General features: G+C 45.4%; 1 protein-coding gene across 4 annotated transcripts in view; it reads left to right on the top strand.

Annotated features, from left to right (window-relative positions):
- Positions 1–14000, top strand: part of LOC141272348 (opioid growth factor receptor-like) — a 23504-nt gene extending 9504 nt beyond the window's left edge. For 3 of the 4 annotated variants that reach the window (XM_073682962.1, XM_073682963.1, XM_073682964.1), the window contains 10 exons: positions 1369–1435; positions 1648–1726; positions 1976–2042; positions 2442–2590; positions 3287–3575; positions 10477–10543; positions 10779–10857; positions 10972–11038; positions 12322–12470; positions 12837–14000. In XM_073682962.1, the coding sequence (XP_073539063.1) occupies positions 1369–1435; positions 1648–1726; positions 1976–2042; positions 2442–2590; positions 3287–3575; positions 10477–10543; positions 10779–10857; positions 10972–11038; positions 12322–12470; positions 12837–13155 (1332 nt within the window). In that variant the 3' untranslated portion in view covers positions 13156–14000. The remainder of the gene's footprint in view (positions 1–1368; positions 1436–1647; positions 1727–1975; positions 2043–2441; positions 2591–3286; positions 3576–10476; positions 10544–10778; positions 10858–10971; positions 11039–12321; positions 12471–12836) is intronic. The other variant, XM_073682965.1, reaches the window with a different exon arrangement.

Genomic DNA, 14000 nt, shown 5'->3' with positions numbered 1-14000 from the left:
TGACCATTCCATGACTTGTATCCTACATTTTCACCATTTTCCCCTTTACATGCTCTATCTCTAAATTTACAATTGACTCTGAGCTGGTGAATGAAGACTAGCTGATGATGTCATGATGTCTCCCATACACAGCACATCATACAGAGGGGGATTCTTGGTATTCATTCCTTAGTTAGCACATAGTAGCCGCAGCATCATGGAAGACCAAATACAGTAGTGCTGAGCAGTGTAGATATGAATCTACCTCTGGGTTGAGGTAAAAGTCTTGTCAGAAAGCTCAGCAGATCTTTCTGTGTCTCCCTGTGCCACATTCAGTTCTGAGAGATGATCGCAAACCACAATCTATGCAGAGAAATCATAGAAGCTCCGTGGGCCCATTTGAATTGGCCACTGATAAAGTAATATTGCTGCAAGAGCAACTTTATAAAGTACTTATACCCGAAATGCCACCTTATTGAGTAGTAATTCCCTCAGTGCCCCCCTTAAAAAGTAATAAAGGCAGCTATGTCACTTTATAAAGAAGTTATGTCCTGACTGGCTCCTTATGAAGCAATATTAATATGACTGCCCTTTAAAAGGTAATAAGACCACAAGTGTCCCCTTATAATGTATTAATACATGGCACTTATAAAGTAATCATGCTCCTGGTGTCCCTTATCAATTAACATTGTCCAAAGTGCCCAGAATGCCCCTTAACAGGTAATAATGGCCCTTTTGGACACCAATACTGTTGAAGGTGGCACACACCTGGGCATGCAGCCTCGAGCAATACATCAAAGACTCACCAGTCACATGTGGCTCATGAGCCACTGGTGGTAACCCCTGACATGAAGTATATTAAGAGAAGATGTAACCTGATACCTCATTGTGCTGGCAACCCATCTTGTCTTCAGCAAAACAGAGTTGAGCTGCTTTGTTTTTCAGCGTGAATGAGGCATTTAGATGGAAGGTGGAGGTGGTGTGGATGGGAAGACATTTCTCCTAACTGCAGAAAGAAGTAGAATTCTTTGATGAGATATATTACAAAGTTTCTTATACTTGAATGTATTATTGATTTATGTAAAGTTTGTTGAAAGTATAGTTCCCTCCCCTCTAAAATTCTCTGTCACCCAGAGGGCTCCCCATTTCCCACTTTCCAGTCTGCCCAGCATTGAAAAACAGCAGGAAAACCACCCCAGTTTGTTTATAGAACAGGAATCATCATAAATGCTGGCTAGTTTAATAAAATGCTTACACAGGAAGTAGCTAGCTTCTTTTCTGATTTGGGTTTCAATAGAGCTAGTAGTGGGTTAGCATTTTGATTTTCTTGCCAATGATGCATTGCTGCAGTTTCTTTGTTACATCTTTGTTCTTCATGGTTCATCATAGGATACGACTTCAACCTTAACACCAAATCTGGATTTCTATCAAAACAAACAGCCCTTCAAGCCAAATGGTCAGTGTGGGTCACTGGGTCAAGTAGTAACAGTTGTATTCAGCTATAGCTTAGTTATATATCTACCGATATTGCTGTCATGGGGCTATCACCCAGGACACTGAGTGGCAAATCCTCCAAGTTCTGCAGTTAAAAATCCATGTAGTATTCTTATGTGATCTTCAGTCCATTATAGGATGGATATGAGGTGTGATCCAGTCTTTGTCTCACAGGGGTGTACATCGATAAACTACTTAAAGACTGGAGGTATGACTATGACAGATTGGAGAGGAATCATTCCTACATCCAATGGTGAGTTATCCAACTAACATTTCCTTCCTTTTTTGCTATACTAAAAAACACACAGATAATAAAAATAACAGACATGCAAAATACAAATAGATAAAATATGGCCTTCACAGAGATAAAAAAAATAGGGCAGGACATTGTGGAAAGACACAGACAGAGGTGATCTACTGCTGTTTAATGCCATGACCACATGAAGTTACTTCTAAGTTTTACTTTTTCTAAGTTCTGCGTTTTCTTATTTTTCCATTTTAGGCTTTTTCCACTAAGGAAACCGGGTAAAAATCCAAGTGCCAAGCCACTGACCACGAATGAAATCCAGGTAACTGACACTAACATAGTGATCATCTTTTGGCTCAGACATTGCCTGGGGCCCAATGCACAATCTGTACCAGGGATAGTCCATTACTAGCTATTGTACTCATATGTGATAGAAGGGCTTTAAATGAATATCCTCATTTCAGACATTTAAGGCATATTTATAAACTAAGCCATACATGTCTGGAAGATGCAGATCCAATTTTAACCCAAGAACCGGGTTCCCCAAAACCCCCCATCTTGTTGTCACTGAATAAGAGCACTTGGGTTACTTTTTTCAAAACTCCTAATAAAGTGAAAAGAGAGCGATCACACATGCGACCACTCCTCCATCACTCCCTAATGGTATGCCACTGCCCCCGTATTCTACCAAATATTGACAAATTCGGAAATGCTTTCTCAGATCATGAAGCAAGACCGAGAAGTCAACAAGAGGTTTCTCGCGGCATACAAACTCATGCTGGAATTTTATGGCATCAAACTATTGAATATTCACACTGGAAAGGTGACGAAAGCAGAAAACTGGAGGGAGAGATTTGAGAACTTGAACACGTAAGTAGCCATACTCCATATTATCCTTTCATGCACTGTCTTCCCGTATTCTGCTCTTTTCCAGCGTCCCTTTGTTTTGCTTACAAGAGAAAAAAATACTTTTTTTCATCAGAGGGCAGGATCAGATGTTTCTCCATTTTTGGTCCAGTGGTCCAGTCTTACCATCAGAGTGGCATCTGCTGTTGTATGCCAAAAATAAACTTTCACATTTCTCCTACCCATTAAAATAGTATCCCATTGATATGAATGGGCATGTTTGGTCCATAACTTGGATCAAAAATAGACGTGTGTCGTTTTTTTTTTTTTTGCTGACACTTGGTCCGCAAAAAACATGAATATGAACATATGAACAGCCTACTAGAATATAATGGGTATCTGTTCTATCTAGAAAAAAAATGGATTTAACACGTAGTTCATTTTAACTCTTCCTCATCTCTGTTTTCCTCCCCCCCCCCTCTCTCACATTTATCAGAAGTTCATACTAAATTATGAGCAGAGTTCTAGATAGCCTCACATGTACAACTAATGCACAGGAGGGGCGGCATCTCAGCCCCATGCAGCAGCATGCATGTTACACGCAGTGTGCAAACTTCTACCCACTGTAGGGAAGGGATCATTGTCCTCCACCTTCGTCCTCCCCCTTCTTTCCCAGCTCCACAAATACAGAGACCGAAAATATTTTCTCCTTGTTTACAGTCACAGCCACAACAACCTGCGGATCACCCGGATACTCAAGTGTTTGGGGGAGATGGGATACGATCATCTCAAGGCCCCTCTGGTCCAATTTTTCCTGCAGGAGACCTTGTGTGGCTATCACCTACCCAATGTGAAAACAAGCGCACTAAAACATTTCATGTTCACTGTGAAAGAAGAGGAAGAGCACAGAAAGCTGGAGGACTTCGCCCGAGAGAACTATAAATCTAAGGAAAGGTGGACCAGTGGAGAAGACAAGAAGTTCCAGAAATGGGAAACTCATACCTCCAAAGTTGGTGGATACTTTTGACCCAAGCCCTCTGTCCCTCTTTGCTATTTAAATGTCCCTCGTTTTGATCTGGTTGATTTTATTATTACATTTACTATGTTAATCCAGAAATTGTCTGTCTGGTTCCTATCTGTAATTCAGACGCCACATAATTTTTTCATGATTTGGTGAAGTTTGGATTTGAAAAATTTCTATGATGATTTTGTGCTATTCTGTTAATTAAACTAATCAAACCTGTAAATATGCAGTAAGGAATGATCCATAAGTGTCTGTGTGACACCCCAAAAGATTGGGTGACTAGGAGTGAGGAGAGGTCTACAAGTAAGAAGAGGAAGAAATTTAAGGTAGGTAAGTGTTATTCCCAGGGACAGACTAGGACTAAAATTCAGCTATGGTATCTATTACTAATATTACTCTGCCTGGATGAAATCAAGACCTACTATTTTGATCCCAAAAGCGTAAAAGCCATCCCATCGCGAGAAGGTGTACCCATTGGAACAATCCTATCCTATCTCTAGTATTAAAGCCTTACCTTGTGTCAACCAAACTCAATGTATATCAGAGCAGAGCAGGATACAAGCCCGAATGTTCAGATACCTGCCCATGGGAAGCTAAATAGATGACATGTCTAGCTTAAAATAATAATAATACTCCTATATAAAATAATACCGCTATATGAAACTTAATAATAATAATTATGCACTAATAATATTGCAATATAAAGTTACGTTTTCCATGATGAGTTTCTGGTGAGTTTTATTTTGTGCAAAAAACACAGTGCGGATTTTCCCCATAGATTTGCATTAGATGCATAAAATCCGCAGGTAAAAGACACATATGTTGAAACGCACCAAAAACACATGTAATCCGCACGAAAAATCTGAAACATTGAAAGCTCACCAAATACCCATTGTGGGAATGTAGCCTACAGGCAAGATCGTAACCACATGTTACCATCATATAAAGTAGTGACATACTGTTTATTAACCAAGACCACTGAAATAAGCCTGATATTACCACCATACTGTGAAAATATTAGGCTATATTCACACATATCGTTTTGCAGGATTTTTATTTTCTGCTCTCTTGGCAGGTTTTGCAGTGTTTTTGCTGTATGGCTTACATGTGTTATTTCTCTACAGTATATGTTTAATCAAATTAGTTCTTATAAAAACATAAAAAAAACTGTTTGCTGCATTTTGCACTTTCTCATTGCTTTCAATGGGTGAAAAAACAATGAAAGAATTGAAATGCTGCAGATTTAAAAAATGCTGCAGTTCTCATATTCAGTCAGGAAAAAAATAAACAAGTGTGTGCATGATATTTCTGAAATCTCATAGCTTTTGCTGGTACTGTAAATCTCATCATCTTAGTTGCAGTAAAAACACTGAATGTAAAGGTAACTTAACGGTGTTACCAGTTCCACACCAGTGCTCTGCAGACCATATATGTGTATATGTGGCACCCCAGGGGTCTGGTTTCCACGGTAACAGCAATGTTATGTCTGAGAGCAGGTGGGAGGTCTCTTGGTCAGGAATCCTATGCATGCCACACCTCCTGCCCAGTCCTGGGAGGGGAAGAACTTCCCCTATATAAACCTGGGGCTGAGGCAGGGTTAGAGAGTTCAAAGGGAGAGTTCAGCCAGGAGGGCTGACAGGGAGCTGTGGCTCCGGCTGGGCCCAGCTCCTGGGCCATGCCAGAAGTAGAGACAGAGAAGAGAAGCAGCTATGGGAAAAGAACAACAGGAGCTCTGTGGGAGCAGTGTTACAAGGAGTCAGGGGCTGGCAGCTGCAGAGCTCGCCCTGACTGAGAAGTTATCACCGGACCCGGCGTCCGAGGCTGTGGGGACTAATCTTACCCAGCAGCAGAAACCGACCGGCAGGGGATTGCAGGTCCTCTGGCCCAGAAACCCGAAGGCACGGTCACACGCGTGGGACCAGCACCGCCATCGTGGAGCGGAAGCCATTAGAAGGCCCCGAGTCACCGGCCATACGGGTGAGCACCACACGGTACACTCAGGGACGTGGGCTACTTTTACCCGCCTCTAGCAAGGTAGCCAGAAGAGTACAGTTAGTTGGGAAGGCCTACAACTCCGCCTGGCCAGGGGAGATCCCATCTGCTCAAGGACTGACCAGGCCCCGATTGCTAGCAAGTACTCCGGGAGGGTCTATCTTTGTCACCAGTAAAGACCCTGAACTACACCGCATCGTCTCTGAGTGGTTCCTGCTACCCCCATCATCCACGTAGGCTGCCCTGAGGCCATACCCCTCCCGTTGGGGGTTATACCATCCACGCTGCACCATCCTTCCACCGGCCTCAGCGGTCTGCCCTGCAGCGGCAGCTCCATAGCTGCATTCAACGGGTGGCGTAGTCATCCACCATCCACTGCTAATAGACTGCCACTTAGTCTGACTCCCTGGGCACGGACCGGGTCACCGCCACGAGACTACTACCCCCCATCTGATCCGGCTCCGGGTAGGCTCCCGCGTGCGCAACGCTGCGCGACTCAGGCCCAGGGGCGCGTCAACTTTTGGCGTAGTCAGCAGGATCTCGTGCCCGCAACCACCGGGTACTGCGTGCCTGAAAAAGACTGTTCAAACTTACCTGTGGTGAAGATTCCCGCCATCCGGCGCCATCTCCCGCTTCCTTCCCGCCATCGGTGGAGTTTTCCCGCCATCCGGCGCCATCTTCAGCCTTCTTCCCGCCATACGTGGAGTTTTCCCGCCATTGGACGCCATCTTGAGGACGCCGCGCGGGAAGAAGAGGGGCGTGGACTCCGAAAGCGCGCGAGAACTGAAGCCCCGCCTCACGTCCGGACGTTGCGTAAGGTCCTGGAAGGAGCCCAGCAGACGCCGACGTCACAGGAGCACGACGGAAGGTCCTCAACCCTGACGATCCACTGCGGAGCCGCGGCCTACAGAAGAGGATCATCGCAAGGTAGGCCACGGTCCACTAGGGGGGAGAAGGATGTCGGATACGGAGGAGAGCTTCACCGCTTCAACCCCCGCCAGCGCCACCGCTGTGGCGGTCATGCCTTTCACCATGCCCTATATCCCGGGGGCAGCCTGGCTACCCCAGTACTCGGGGGAGTCACATACCCTGCATGACTTTAGAGAAAAGCTGGATAGCCTCTTCCAGGTGTACCCCCTCACAGAAGAGCAAAAAGTGAGCATCCTGGTGGCCCAACTAACTGGGGCAGCCCAAAGGGAGGTAAAGTCCTGGCCACCTGGGAGGAGGACTGTCGCAGAGATACTAACCCGGCTAACCGAGGAGGAGCTGCAGTACTACCAATACGAGGAAAGCCAAGAGGACCCGGACGGGTCTGAGGACTACCCTCAGGAGGGAGCACAAAGAGGACATAGCTACTGAAGGGAAGTTGCGTGAATAAAGAGCTGTACATAGTTACCCGTTAGGGTACAAGGACTGCTGCTAATTAAAATATGGTCCCCGTTGGGATTAGTGAATTGTTCCCCGTGTGTCCCTATCCCTTACCAGGCTGAGGACTGTGAGCAGTCATCCCCTATCCCTTACCAGGCTGAGGACTGTGAGCAGCCAATCCTTATCCCCACTGGCCGAGGACTGAGAGCGGCCATATCCTGTAAATAATTATGTGTTTCTAGTAATTTATAGGAGTCCTTGGTGGATTTACCGGGAATCCTTTGTACAGTTAGTGGAGCGTAACCCAGGATGGACTAAAAGACTGTTAAGGACTCGGGGCAGGACAGACCCCTACCTGGTTACGTCTCCCTGTTTTGGTGAAATGGACACCTTGCTTTTCTTCAAAATTGCACCCGGTTGCGGACACGCCGTAACCATCTTTATGTGTTTTTCTTATTGTATTATAATTGGTTATACCTTGTTATGTTTTTCTAAAAAAAAAAAAAAAATATATGTTTAGTCCCGGAGTACTAAATTTCACTAGGGGGGAATGTGGCACCCCAGGGGTCTGGTTTCCACGGTAACAGCAATGTTATGTCTGAGAGCAGGTGGGAGGTCTCTTGGTCAGGAATCCTATGCATGCCACACCTCCTGCCCAGTCCTGGGAGGGGAAGGACTTCCCCTATATAAACCTGGGGCTGAGGCAGGGTTAGAGAGTTCAAAGGGAGAGTTCAGCCAGGAGGGCTGACAGGGAGCTGTGGCTCCGGCTGGGCCCAGCTCCTGGGCCATGCCAGAAGTAGAGACAGAGAAGAGAAGCAGCTATGGGAAAAGAACAACAGGAGCTCTGTGGGAGCAGTGTTACAAGGAGTCAGGGGCTGGCAGCTGCAGAGCTCGCCCTGACTGAGAAGTTATCACCGGACCCGGCGTCCGAGGCTGTGGGGACTAATCTTACCCAGCAGCAGAAACCGACCGGCAGGGGATTGCAGGTCCTCTGGCCCAGAAACCCGAAGGCACGGTCACACGCGTGGGACCAGCACTGCCATCGTGGAGCGGAAGCCATTAGAAGGCCCCGAGTCACCGGCCATACGGGTGAGCACCACACGGTACACTCAGGGACGTGGGCTACTTTTACCCGCCTCTAGCAAGGTAGCCAGAAGAGTACAGTTAGTTGGGAAGGCCTACAACTCCGCCTGGCCAGGGGAGATCCCATCTGCTCAAGGACTGACCAGGCCCCGATTGCTAGCAAGTACTCCGGGAGGGTCTATCTTTGTCACCAGTAAAGACCCTGAACTACACCGCATCGTCTCTGAGTGGTTCCTGCTACCCCCATCATCCACGTCGGCTGCCCTGAGGCCATACCCCTCCCGTTGGGGGTTATACCATCCACGCTGCACCATCCTTCCACCGGCCTCAGCGGTCTGCCCTGCAGCGGCAGCTCCATAGCTGCATTCAACGGGTGGCGTAGTCTTCCACCATCCACTGCTAATAGACTGCCACTTAGTCTGACTCCCTGGGCACGGACCGGGTCACCGCCACGAGACTACTACCCCCCATCTGATCCGGCTCCGGGTAGGCTCCCGCGTGCGCAACGCTGCGCGACTCAGGCCCAGGGGCGCGTCATATACGCTACATGTTCTCACCATGATATGCCTGATGATTGTAGTCATTAATGTTCCCTTTTGTTTTCCTTTTGGCCCAGACCACCACGACCACTTGTTCCATTCATAACTCATCCCTGCAAAATGTAACACAGAGACATCTTTGGCTTACTGCTTTTCTAGGACCCTTCTCATATTCCCCCACCTCTACACAAACCATATAGTGCTATAACCAGTTCCCTAGAGAGTAATAATGCCTCCTCTGTGCCCAATAATAATAATACTGTTCTGTTGTGCCCCACACAATAACTGTGCCCCTACACAGTAATAATGTTACCTCTGTACTTTCTCTTAGTAATAATGCTCCCTTGCGCCTCCTTACAGTTATACAGTATGTTCTCCCTGTGTTTGTGTGAGTTTCCTTCGGGTTCTCCAGTTTCCTCCCACACTCCAAAGACATACTGATAGGGAATGTAGATTGTGAGCCCCATTGGGAACAGTGATGATAATGTATGTAAAGCGCTGCGGAATATGATAGCACTATATAAGCAAAGCATAATAATACAGTTCCCATTTGCCTCCATTAATAATAATAATAATAATGACCCCGAACATCCTTATACTAATACAAACATCCCCCTGTGCTTTCTTATAATAATAATAATAATAATAATAATGCCTCCTGTGTTTTCCCAGTAACAATCCCCCAGTGTGCCTCCTTATAATAAGCCACCCCCACTATTGTGCTTCCCCATATTAATGACTCTCAGTGCCTCTTTGTTTTAATTTTGCTCCTGAGCAGGGGCCTACATAATGATCACTAGCAAAAGTTTTATCACAGCACATAGGCGCACTCACAGAAAGGCATACCTTTGAACTTTTTAAGACACGTAGAGGGATATGCATTGTGGCACTTACAGTTATTTGTCCCCTACTGAACCCCCTTAGTGTAGTCACCCACTATTATACCCCTTCCATGGCCCCCATAGTCTATGATGCACAAAAAAATGCCCCCACACAGAATGATGTTCTCACATTCCTTCACCTACACAGTAAGATGCCCCCTACACAGTAAGATGCCCCCCCCACACAGTTTGATAGTCCACCTACAGGCCCTCATACAGTATTATGGTCCCTCCACACAACCCCACATAGAGTATAATGGTCCTCATTCAACTGACCCACAGAGTGATGATCCTCCTACAGCCCCCCTCCCACACATTGAAAAATCTTTACGCTCATGAAAATCAACCATCGCTGTAGGGTTTGGGGAAAGGGCGGGGGCAGCATACACATTGGGAGACCATGGAGACTAATAGTCAAGGGAGACTGATGTTACCGGACTGACCTCTTTTCTCTGAATCATCATTGAAGAAGAGGAAGCTTGATGAGATCCTTAAACAGATGGCACCTGCCACTATGAAATATCATGCTTCAACTCTAGACCACCAGGGATAGACAACAAAGTATATTACTATTAATATAGTCCACCAGATGTCACCCATTAACCCCTTTACCACCCTCGACTGCCAGGAAGATTATTGTTAAAGGAAACCTGTCAGGTTGGATAATGTTATTTACCTATAGATATGGGGCTAATCTGAGTGATGACTGTACCTGCCTGTATGACTGAAAGTCGGCAGCTCCCTGGAGTAATAAAGTTCATTTTCTCCCTGGAGCAGCGCTTTCAGTACAGCGGCCGGGCACCTTTCTAACGTTATTAACCTGCATATTAAGCCCATATCTATAGGTAAATAGCATTATCCGACCTCACAGGTTCGCTTTAACCAATTCCACTACTTTACCACTCTAGATGGCCAAGCATGCTAAATTTCAATAAATTAAATCATGGAAGTCAATTTGGTTTTCTTGCCCATTATGCAAAGTTGCATAATTTCTTTTGTTATTTTTCTGTTTTTCTTCCTTAGGATAAGACTTCATACCTTACACCTAATCTGGATTTCTATCAAAACAAGGAGCCCTTCAAGCCAAATGGTCAGTGTGGATCAATGGTTGAGTGGCCCATTTAGCCATTGCTTAGTTACATATGTTTCTCAATGTGCTTCATGACCACCAGTATGGCTGGCATAAGGTTGTCACCCAGATTTCCCAGGATCCTGAATGGCAAATCCTCCCAAGTTATGCAGTTAAAAATCCATACAGTATTCTTATGTGATCTTGCGGCCGCTATAGGATGGATGTGAGGTGTGACTTGGTCTCTCTCTCATAGGGGTGTACATCGAGGAGCTACTTACTAGATGGAGAACTGACTATGACAAATTGGAGAAGAATCATTCCTACATCCAGTGGTGAGTTTATCCATCCAGAAGTTGCTTAGGGACTTTCACATAGTAGCTATTATAATGCCTGTAGTTGGTTTGGGTCATTTATTCTCATATTGTATTTTTCTTTTTCCATTGTAGGCTTTTTCCACTACGAAGACCAGGTATTAATTCAAGTGCTATACCACTGACAGAAGATGAAATCCAGGTACCTGACACTGAAATAGTGACCATCTTTCTGGTCAGACATAGCCCTGCAAAATTTGTACAGGGTCCTTCCACTACCACCCATAAAATTCTTACGTGTGCTATAAAGGGTTAATTCTATCTCATTTATTGCATGTCCATGGGATATGATACAGGTCACCCCTTTGTGACTTTCACCTTTTTTGATTACTTTGCCCCCCTGAATGCCTTCTTGCAGCCACTGTGAATGCACAGAAGTCTCCATTCTCTACTCACTTCTATAAGGCTATGTGCCCACGTAGCAGATTTGATGCAGAGCGTTTTTGCCTCTCTCTGGCAGAAAAAGACGCATGCAGATTTACATGCGTTTTTTCTGCCAGAGAGAAGTGTTTTTACATGCGTTTTTGCATGCGTTTTTTCAAGCGATTTTGAGCATGCTTGACAAGTTGATCACACAATATAAATCCATGCAACCGGCATGGATTTATAATGTGTGAACAACTGATGCTTTAAATGCAGCATCTATAGTAAAAAAAAAAAGAATTAAAATGTTAAAAATAAAAAAAACCTGTATATTCACCTCTCCGGCGGCCCCTGGTCTGCTCTCCGGTCTCCTCCAGTCTGCTCCCGGCCGCGTCTTCTCTCTTAATCGTCCCGCAGTGTACTGTCAGGACCTGCGGTGACGTCAGTCAGCTGATGGTCATGCGACCATCATCTGACCGCCAACGTCAGCGGTCGCATGACCATCAGGTGATTAAATGATGTCACCGCAGGTCCTGACAGTACACTGCGGGACGCTGAAGAGAGAAGACGCGGCCAGGAGCAGACCGGAGGAGACCGGGGGCTGCCGGAGAGGTGAATATACAGGTTTTGTTTATTTTTAACTTTTTTATTTCTTTTTTTCACCGCGTGGTAGCCGGGGTGAAGAGGAGTAGTAGTCTCCTCTTCATCCCAGGTACCACACGCACCGCAATTACACTGCAGCGTAATCGCGGTAGAAATGGTCATGCTGCGTTTTGCAAACCAATGCGAATTCGGCGCGCAAATTAGTGCATCATGTGCACAGCACATCCGAATTCACATTGCTTTGCATGGCAGACTGTTTTACAAGTATTTTCGTGGCGTTTTCGCGGCCGTAAATACGCCGCAAAAACGCTACAAAAACGCTATGTGGGCACATAGCCTAAGAGTTAAAAAAATGGCAACCAACCTTTAAAATTTCCATGCAACGTCCCCCATATAACTACTTTATGCCACTGCTCACACTAAATATGCAGCCCTGCTAAATTCTGAAATCCATTCTAGATGATGAAGCAAGACCGAGACGTCATGAGGAGGTTTATTGCGGCATACAAGCTCATGCTGGGATTTTACGGAATCAAACTCTGGGACGCTGACACTGGAAAGGTGACGAAGGCAGAAAACTGGAGGGAGAGATTTCGGAACTTGAACAAGTAAATAGACATACTTCGTATTATGCTTTTATTCTCTGTCTGCCTTCATTCTACGCATTTCGGTCTTCAACCTCCCTACTAAAATCCCATTTTTCTGCTTTGCTATTTCCTTCCTTTTTTTCTCTTTTTTTCCCAGTTTCTATTTTCTTTCCCCTTACACCTATCAGACGTTTATACCAATTTGTGTGCAGGCTACTAGAAAACTGCAGACACAGGACTAAGGCACAGGAGATTCTGCAGCTCAGCCCTGCGCAGCGGCATGCATGTCACAGGCAGCAGTCAAATTTGAGCCAACTGTAAGGAAGGGCTCTTTGCTGTCCCAACTTCCCAGATATATAGACACAGTATTTTTCTCTTTGTTTACAGTCACAGCCACAACAATATGCGGATCACCCGAATACTCAAGTGTTTGGGTGAAATGGGTTACAATCACTTCCAGGCCCCACTGGTTAAATTCTTTCTGCAGGAGACCTTGTGTGACGATCACCTACCCAATGTAAAACAGAGTGCATTGGACTACTTTATACGCACTGTGAGGAACACACAGGAGCACAGAAAACTGGACGACTTTGTCCAGGAGACCTGCAAACCCAAGGAGAGACGGGCCAGTGTGGAAACCAAGAAGCCACAGATATGGGAAAAGCATACCTCATTTCATTTTTGGAATCACAGTTCAAGCTTTTAATTTAAAATCGTTCTGTCCCTCTTTGTCCATTTCTTCTCTCACTTCTTTGACCTGTGAATAATTTGTGAGGAGTAAGAAGGAATATCCTCTCAAAAAGATTCATGTGTTTTATAAGGATGTAATTCTAAATGTGATGTTATTATTTGCCGCGTAACATGATTCTCTGCAGTATCTCACATTGGGGTGTAGAAGGCAAGTAAGATAAGGGTGAGCAATTAGTCAAGCCTAGATAGAAGGAGGAGTTGTGGAGCTAAGAAGGAAGTTAGATCCTGGGTGCAGTAAGTTTATGAGTAGTGAAGTGAAGAATGTAATACTGCTAGACCATATTCAAGTGTGTGTTAAGGAGGAGATGCAGATACACAGGTAGCAAGCCAGCAACTGGATTTAAGAAGTGGCGGAAATACCTGAATACAGTAGGCAATACGGGGTACCTTGTGTGACAGCAAGACATAGTGTAGACTAGAAAGTTCAGCTTCTGAAGTATAGAGCCGGCAGTCTTAAAGAGGTAGCCATAGATTAGTGGGAACCCTAAGACGGCACAGTGCAATAGAGGAACTGAGGCCGACGTGTAGGCCAGACCTGGGAGCAATGGTGAACACATACTGGGCTTGCCAGGCTGGGGAACAAGTACTCTAAGGCAGTGAGCTGTGGAAGAGGTGAGATAAAGATGTAGGGCCCCGTTGAAGTCTACTGTATTACTGTAATGTTGTTCACAAGATATGTGCCGCTAACTGCAACTATAAAGCGTGTATTGTGCAGAAGATGCTAAAGTCAAGTTCGATACCTTCTACCTACTGTACATATGTTCTACGTATCCCTTCAGTAAACAACCGTTTATTTTCGTA

This window comes from Phyllobates terribilis, unplaced genomic scaffold (genome assembly GCF_046119375.1).
Source record: "Phyllobates terribilis strain yellow unplaced genomic scaffold, ASM4611937v1 Scaffold_5__5_contigs__length_657084704, whole genome shotgun sequence".
Lineage (NCBI taxonomy): Eukaryota > Metazoa > Chordata > Amphibia > Anura > Dendrobatidae > Phyllobates > Phyllobates terribilis.
Note: the sequence above shows the minus strand (reverse complement) of the source record. Positions and strands in the feature narration are given on the sequence as shown.